Genomic DNA, 8,325 nt, shown 5'->3' with positions numbered 1-8,325 from the left:
AATAAAATCTTAAAAAAAAAAAGAGAAAAGAAAGAAAAGTAAAATTCTGCCCTGTGAAAAATACCGTTAAGAAAATAAACGAGTTTCTGGGAGAGTGGATCCTGAATGTTCTCACCACCAAAAAAAAAAAAAAAAAAAGGTGATCATGTGATGTGATGATCCTGTTGGCTATCACTATGGTGGTTATTTTTCTGCAGCATATGAGTGTATCAGGTTAACACACTGTACATGTTAAACTTACATAACGTTGTATGTCAACTGTATCTCAGTGAAGGCTGGAAGAAAAAAAAAAAGAAGCAAGTCAGAATGGGACTAAACGTTTGCAGAAAATTATCAAAGGACTGATGTCCAGAATATATAATGAGCATCTACAATTTAGTAACAGAGACACAACCCGATAAAATACAGACAAGAGAAATGAACAGATAATTCAGAGGAACATATACGAATGGCCAATAAGCATGTCATTGTCCATCATCACAGAAATGCAAAGGAAATCTGCAATGAGATACATTATATATCCATCAAACAGCTGAAGACTGATGACACCAAATGTTGCCAGGGACGGGAGCTACTGGAACTCTCCTACGGTGTCGGTGAGAGTGTAAATGATATGACTACTTTGGAAAAAGACCTGGGAATTTCTAGAATGTCCCCAGTAGGTTTATTCATAGTAGCCCCAAACTGGGAACAGCCCAAGTGTCCATCAGTTGAAGAATGGATAAACAGACCATGATATATGCACACTGGGCCACAAAAAAAAAAAAAAAAAAAAAAAAAAAGATCTTCTGACACACACACCAGCATGAATCTCAAAAACATCATGCTGAGAGAAAGGGCCTCACCAGAGAGCATGCACTTCATGATTCTATTTCCATGAAGTTCTAGAACAGGTCAAACTAACCTGTGGTGAAAAAAATGCAGGCTGGTGGTTGCCTCTGGGGGGTGGCAGTGGGGTTGGGGTTGACTGCGAAGAGGCAGAAGAGAATATTCTGGGGGTGATGGTGATGTTCTGGACCTTAACAGTTCAGAATTCATTTGTCAGAACTTCTCAATTGGTACACTGGAGATTTGAGCATTTCACTATAAATTTTAGCCCCAGGAACCCCCATTGATAAATGTTAAACTCTGGCTAATGACACACGAGCTGAAGTACATGGTAGAGGGAGTGCACCCGTGTTTATGACTTCCTTAGAAATATATCACAAACTAGGCTGAATTGATGAATGGAGGGATGGCTGGTTATAGAATAATGTGAATACAGCAAAATGGGGGCTATGCAATCTGGGGAGGGGCTGGTAAATTGGTATCCACTGAACAATTCTTACAACTTCTCTGCATATTCTAAATTTTTCACAATAAAATGTTGGTGGGGGGTGGTTGGTGAATATAAAGCTGTAAGAAAAGACAGAGCACAGCACTCAGTCTCCACCCCAGCTCTGCAATCAGAGGACTACAGAACAATTTGCAGGGTAACACCGAGGTCCCCACTTCCACACCCGCCTCCAGATTTGGCTCGGTGTGTAAGAAATCTGGAGCCACAGCCCCATCATCAACATATGCCTCTGGGCCTCTGTATCAAAAAGCCGAAGCACCATCCTAGGGTTTTATACCCAAAGAGACTTCAAGAAAGCCTGTGTGTATGTGTGGAGTGGGTTGACAACTGGGTTGACCCAGTTCAACTATTTTAAGTCATCTGATCCAGTTGGGAAGAAAATAGGGGTGTGGACGTGGATGAGAGATCCCCCAGATAATTAATTCTAAGCCCAATCCCACGTGATTATGCCCGTACCAGCTCCAGCTGACAGAAGAGGATACAAACAGGGTTTCAGATCAAAAGCGTCATCTTCAACTGTCACAGCAATTTAGTGGGTGCTTACGTGTGCTGGGCATGTTATGTGATCTCGTTTAGTCCTTGCAATCACCCTATAGGGCAGGTTTATCATTCTGGCTTCATGATGGAGGAAATGGAGGCTCGGAGAGGGTAAATGATGCGAAGCCTCCTTTCCAGAAAGCTCCCCCTTCCCCTGAGCCCCTCCCTGGACCAGGAGACACAGGGGTACAACCCATGTGTGTCTATAAAGCTTTCTGATCAGGGAGAGTTGGGCTTCAGGGGAACAATGTGGGATTTCATTCCTTTAGGACAAGAGGCCCCACCCCTCTCCTGCTGCAGCCGTGTACCACAGAAGGTGCTGGACCACCAGAGGCTCTGGGTCTCCACACAGGGTGCGCTCGTCTGGCCCCATGCACGCCCATCACGGCCTGCAGGGGGCTTTCCCTCTTGTTGGTGGTGTGAAGAGTGTCCGGCACTACCTGAGTCTATCTGTAGATTTCACCGACTCAGTACCGTCCAGCAATGCCCTGTAACCCCCAGCCTTTATCTGTCTGTCTCCACCTCCCTGCACACCACTCCACGGAGCTGTGCGCAGGGACAACTCTGGAAGGGGTGGGAGCACGTTCCCGAAGGGTTTGGGTTTGTAATTCTGCCACAGACTGCTAGGTCAGGGGGAGGAGGGGACGTGTTCCGAGGCTCGTAACTGGGGAAACATGAGTGTCTCACTCATCTGAATTCACATGCCACCACCGATTCCGAAGGGCTCCATTCCGCCCACCACGACAGAGATGCGGACCCTCCTCCTACACAGCCATTTTCGACGGGGCTCAACTCCAGCTCCAAGCATCTGACTCATTCATGCAGGTATTGGGGTCAGAGGTTAAAAAAGAAGAAAAAATCCATAAACACCAAGATTCGTGACTTACCAGAGCTTTTTAGGGGTGATCTTTTGAGAGAAACATATCTATGTAAAGATCAAATACGTCATTCACTTACAAAAAAAGAAAAAGGAAAAAAAAACCCCCAGAATCCTATGAAAATTCCTTTAATTTTCATCTTTTGGAAATACATGTTTCATTTTTTATTTCCATGATACAAAAAAATGTTAAATATCTAACAATGATCTCTATGAAGCGGATCTCCTGAAGTAGATCCGTGAAATTCTGTCGCTGTTGGGATCAGTGTCAACAGAGAAAGGGCTGGCACACGTCCTTTGTGGTTTCACGCACACGCACAAGCATGCACACGTGCCACCTCACCCCCAGGCACACACTCAGACAGAGAGGACGAGCAGGCTGAGACGAGGGGAAGGAGCACAGCAGAACATGTAAAAACAGAAGTTAACTTTTCATACTCGTACAGTCCACCGTGAGAAACTCATATCTTGGGGGGAAAGGACTCTAAATAATTATGGCCTGAAGGCTAAGACAGAGGTGAAGCTCCTTTACAGGTGGACAGCGGGAGACCGTTCCCTTCTGGAAACACAGGCTTGTCCCTCTGTATTTTCAGGCAGCTGCGGTGGGAAACAGGCAGACGCGAGTGGTCTCTCCATCCATCGGGAGACAAGCTGTGGGTCGCGGAGACCCCTGAGTCCGAAGAGAACCCCTCGGAGCGGGAAAGACTTCAACCCCAAACTCATGATCACGGCGCCCGAGAGCATCTGCTGTTTGCTCGGTTCACAGCCAACTATCCCCACCAGGGTGGATTCTGAAACACGTGAAAATTCACGACAGGAAGGGCTTCACGAAAGCGACAGATGATCAACGGGTTAATAACGTACACATTCACGACAGCCTACACCCGTGCTGAGTGGCAGCAGACAGTTTACATTAAAAGGGAAGAGAGACAGCCACAAAAATAAAAACTGGGTTTTGTTTGTTTTTTTTCCAGGACACATACTTGGTTTCAAACCCCTCCCATACCACATTTTATTCAATTAAATACAGTATGGCTTCCGAATGTGCTGGCTGGTCCGGCCTCAGCCACAGCACCAGCGGTGTGTTTCCCTCGGGCCTCAGTTACCACGTGTCAGGGACTTCGAAGAGCTTGGCAGGGCTGTCGGGGATAACTCCTGGGGAGGGGGTGGACAAAACAGAACATGGTGAACAAGGACAGGACAGCACCCGGGGGACCAGCGACCGGCGCAGAGCAGAGTGCCCACGGCAGACAGGGCCGGGCTGGACAGAGCACGTCCACAGACAGACCCTGCCCATGGGCAGCAGCGCCCAGCAGACAGAGGCGACCCCACCCAAATGTCCCATGGAGGATCAGTGACCTGCCTCCCTGCTTGGACGCCTCTGTTTACTTCACAGGGGTTAAAACATGGACGCGCACATATTGCTCAGGGGGCACACACTGTATTCTTTGCTAGTCATCACACTGAGCACTCGGTTCATCTTTTTTTTTTAAATTAAGAAAGCTGTATGCCCAACGTGGGGCTTGAACTCACAACCCCAAGATCAAGAGTCACACGCTCCACCAACTGAGCGAGCCAGGTGTCCCTCAGTTCATTTAATCTTCGTAACAAGTCCAGCACGGTGTGGGGCACCTGTGCGGCAGAGCTTGTGAAGCATCCGACTCTTAGTTTCCGCTCAGGTCGTGATCTCAGGGTTGTGAGCTCGAGCCCCACATCGGGCTCTGCACTCAGTACAGAGTCGGCCTGAGATTCTCTTTCCCTTTCCCCTGCCCCTCCCACTCGTGCTCTCTCTCTCAAATTAATAAATTAATTAAAAGAAAAAACCCAGCATAGTGGTATCCATGTCCCTGTTTTACAGATTCAAGAACAGGCTGAGAAAGGCAGGGTAAGGTGGCCAGTCTCACAGAGCCAGCACGTGGCTGAGGTGGGACTGGATCTTTCCACGGCATCCAGAGCCCTGTCTCGTCCCAGGACACCAGGTTTCTCTGCGCTGGGGGCTTTGTACTAGCACCCAGAAGAGAAACCCAAGGGGCTGGTGGCTTTTTTAGAGAAGCTAACTAGTGGGGGTTCATAGACCCCCAAAAGGGGCCCAAGTAGAACCGTGCAGCCGTTTCAGAGTTCAGCAACACTGGCTCAGTGTTGACGGGCCTCTTCAGGTACAAACAGTTTCACCCGGAAGCTGGAAGCCCTTCTCCTCCGTTCCCGCCACTCTATCGGCAGCGGCACAGTCGGGTCAGGGACTGGACCAGCCATGTCCAGACTAAGCAAAGGGGAATTAAGTCAGGGAAAAGCATGGCCACGATGGAAAGCGTGACCGACCAGGCGTTCCTGCCCTGGTGGCGGCGTACATTACTCAAGCAGGGTTGGCAGGGAAAACCAGCAAAGCTAACCCCAGCTGCTAACACTCCAAGATTCCAAAAGGGGAGAGGGCTCGGCTGCTGCCTAAAATGGTAACTTTCAAAACTGGAGGAGGTGCAAGGTCCTGCAAAGTAGGAAATCACTCAGCTCAAAGTGGCCACCTCAATGGTAGGAATGTCTAAAGATAACTAGGTCTGAACACACGAAATAACACAGGATTTCAGCCAACACGAGAATTCCCACTGGTGATCGTTTACTGAGATGAAGTCCAGACAGAGAGGATAAGAAGCCTGGGAGAGGGATACTTGGGAGGCTTCTGCCCCGGGTCTCATCGTTGTGTTGGCACTCCCAGCAAAGACTGTAAGACCACTCCTGAGAAGTGAAGAGGGACAGGAGATGCTCCATGTGAGATTCCCAGGATCCAGTTAGGTTATTAAAGAACAAGATATACAGACACTCCCCTCCGCAGAGCACACACATTCATATGATACCTGATCATAGGGAGGAAAAGAAACATCCGTAAGGGCATTTTTATAATTCACGTATCAGAGAAATATCACGGCAGCCAATTAGCCATTTCACATATTTTTTTAAGATTTTATTTTTATTTATTTGAGAAAGAGAGAGAGAAAGAGAGAATGAGTGGAGAGGTGTAGGGGCAGAGGAAGAGGGAGAAGCAGACTCCCCGCTGAATGCAGAGCCTGACACGGAGCTTGAGCCCAGGACCCCGAGATCATGACCCACTCCAAAGGCAGATGCCCAACGGACTGAGCCACCCAGGTGCCCCACCAATTAGCCATTTTAAAGGTAAAAGCCACAATGCCAAGTGTGGAGAAGTGAAATAAATTCAAACTAGCTGCGAGGGAAATCAAACAAACAAAAAGCTAAATGGCTAAAAACAACTGTTCTGTCTTACTTCTACTAGCACCTGCTGCTGGCTGGATGGGACCGTGTGTGGGTGTGGCGGCATGCCAGCAGACACACAGGAAGTGACTCGGGGAAGAGCTGGTGAGAAACAGTGCGATAAGCAAAAGCTTTGGATGAGCACGCCTGGCCTGGCCATTTGACTGGCGGTGTGGCTTTGAACAACTCTCCCTAGCCCATCTATCTGCTGGACTGAATACTACTTTCTGCTGCACAGGCCTGCTGTGGTACAGTCGAGTTCCGGGCACACAACAAGTTTTTCGTGTACGTCAGGTCCCTTTTCCTTATCAGTAAGGTGGCCGGACACTGAATATGGTTCTTCTCCAGGAAGCCAAGAGCCTGCAGTCAAGATGATCCTTGTTTTCACTGCCTAAAATGTGCAGCTGCTGAGCAAGTGATGTGTCCAGAGGAACCAGAACTTTAGGAACTTTCTAAAGGAGACCTAGACCAGGAGAGGCTGGAGGTCACTGTTGCTGTTCTTTCTAGCACTTTCCAGAAAGGGAGTGCTGGAGACTGAAGGATCAGTCTAAAAGCTAGTGGATAAGGAGCTAGGTCAGCGTTCCAGGGAGCTCATTTTCACAGCCCTGTTTCACTTGAGGGCAAAGAATTATTCTGGAACAATTTTTCTTTTTAAACAAATATTTTAGGATGTCTGCTTCCTGTTGGGATGGATCTCAATGCATACTTTGCACCATATACGAAAATTAACTCAAAATAGACTGTACACCTAAATGTAAAACCTAAAACCATGAAATGTCTAGAAGAAAACACAGGGAAAAATCTTTATAATCTGGAGTCAAGCAAAGATTTCTTAGATATGACACCAAAGGCATAATCCGAGAAAAAAAATGATAAATTGGATTTTAGTAAAATTTTAAACTTCTACTATTTGAAAGTTACCATTAAGAAAATGAAAAGGAAAGCAGAGTCTGGAATGTGCAAAACACCCAAAAGGACTTGTCTCCAGAATATACAAAGAACTCTCAAAACTCAAGGAGAAGAAAACAAATAACCCGATGAAAAAAATGGGCAAAAGATCTGAAAAGACATTCCGCCAAAGAGATCTGGACGGCTAATAAGCACACAAAGAGATGCTTAGCGTCATTAGTCGTTAGGGAAATTCAGTTCAAAGCCATATGAGACACCACTACAGGCCCACTGGAATGGCGAAAAAGGACCATACCAGTACTGGTGAAGGTGCAGAGCCACCGGAAGCCTCGCTGGCCGACGGCAGGAATGCTCGATGGCGCAGCCACTTTGGAAAACGCTGTGCCAGTTTCTTAGAAGGTGAAACATGCACTTACCAAATGACCCAGCAATTCCACGCTTCGGTATTTACCCCAAAGAAAAGAAAACTTAGTTCATACAAAAACCTGTTGGCAAATGTTTATAGCAGCTTGATTCTTAGTTGCTAAAAAGTGGGAACAACCTAAATGCTAACTGGCAAAATGGATAAACAGCGATATGTCTGCAAGACAGAATACTACTCAGCAATAAGAAGGAATGAACCATTGGTACATGCAACAGAAAAATGAATCTCAAATGTATTAAGAAAGAAGCACATCAGTGGCTGCCAGGATCTAGGGGTGGGAGGAGGGATGGGGCATGAGGAAACCTTCTGGAATGATACAACTATTCCCTCTCTCTCTTTTAAGATTATTTATTTATTTTAGAGAGAAGGTGAGGGGAAGGGGCAGAGGGAGTGGGAGAGAAAATCTCAAGCAGACTCCCTGTTGAGTGCAGAGCCCGACGTGGGGCTTGATCCCAGGACCCGAGATCATGACCTGAGCTGAAATCAAGAGTCAGACGCTTAACCAACTGAGCCACCCAGATGCCCCTACAACTACTCTCTCTCTTGATCACAATGATGGTAATATGGCTGTACATATTTGCAAAAACTCATCAAATTGTGCACCTAAAAGCGATGACTTATTATACACAAACTGTACCTTAATAAAGCTGACCTTGCAAAAGATATTAGGAATGTTGTTTAAAAACCCAACAAAATTTTAATATAAAATATTATGCTGATAATTAAAATTTGACCAGAAGTTTTTTTTAAATGGGGGAAAGAACAGGATACCCAACTGTCTATGAAGTATGATGCCAACTATGTATAAAAATGACATGCAGAGTAAAAACAGTTGTTAAGGGAGTATCAGGCAACCATGGGGTTTGATTTCTTGTTTTTCTTCAATTTTATAGCCTTTCATAGTGAGCACATTATCTTTATTAACAAAACGACAAAAGAAATTAAAAAGTGGTCAACACAAAAGGTGACCGTTTGTGCTTC

At 46.3% G+C, this 8,325-nt stretch overlaps 1 protein-coding gene across 2 annotated transcripts in view; it reads right to left on the bottom strand.

The window, feature by feature from the left end:
- Positions 1–2,863: 2,863 nt before the first annotated feature.
- PARN (poly(A)-specific ribonuclease) overlaps positions 2,864–8,325 on the bottom strand; it is a 155,747-nt gene continuing 150,285 nt past the window's right edge. For both annotated transcript variants that reach the window (XM_045776083.2, XM_045776084.2), the window contains one exon: positions 2,864–3,905. In XM_045776083.2, the coding sequence (XP_045632039.1) occupies positions 3,853–3,905 (53 nt within the window). In that variant the 3' untranslated portion in view covers positions 2,864–3,852. The remainder of the gene's footprint in view (positions 3,906–8,325) is intronic.

This window comes from Ursus americanus, chromosome 2 (genome assembly GCF_024610735.1).
Source record: "Ursus americanus isolate L20-20 chromosome 2, mUrsAme1.1.p, whole genome shotgun sequence".
Lineage (NCBI taxonomy): Eukaryota > Metazoa > Chordata > Mammalia > Carnivora > Ursidae > Ursus > Ursus americanus.
Note: the sequence above shows the minus strand (reverse complement) of the source record. Positions and strands in the feature narration are given on the sequence as shown.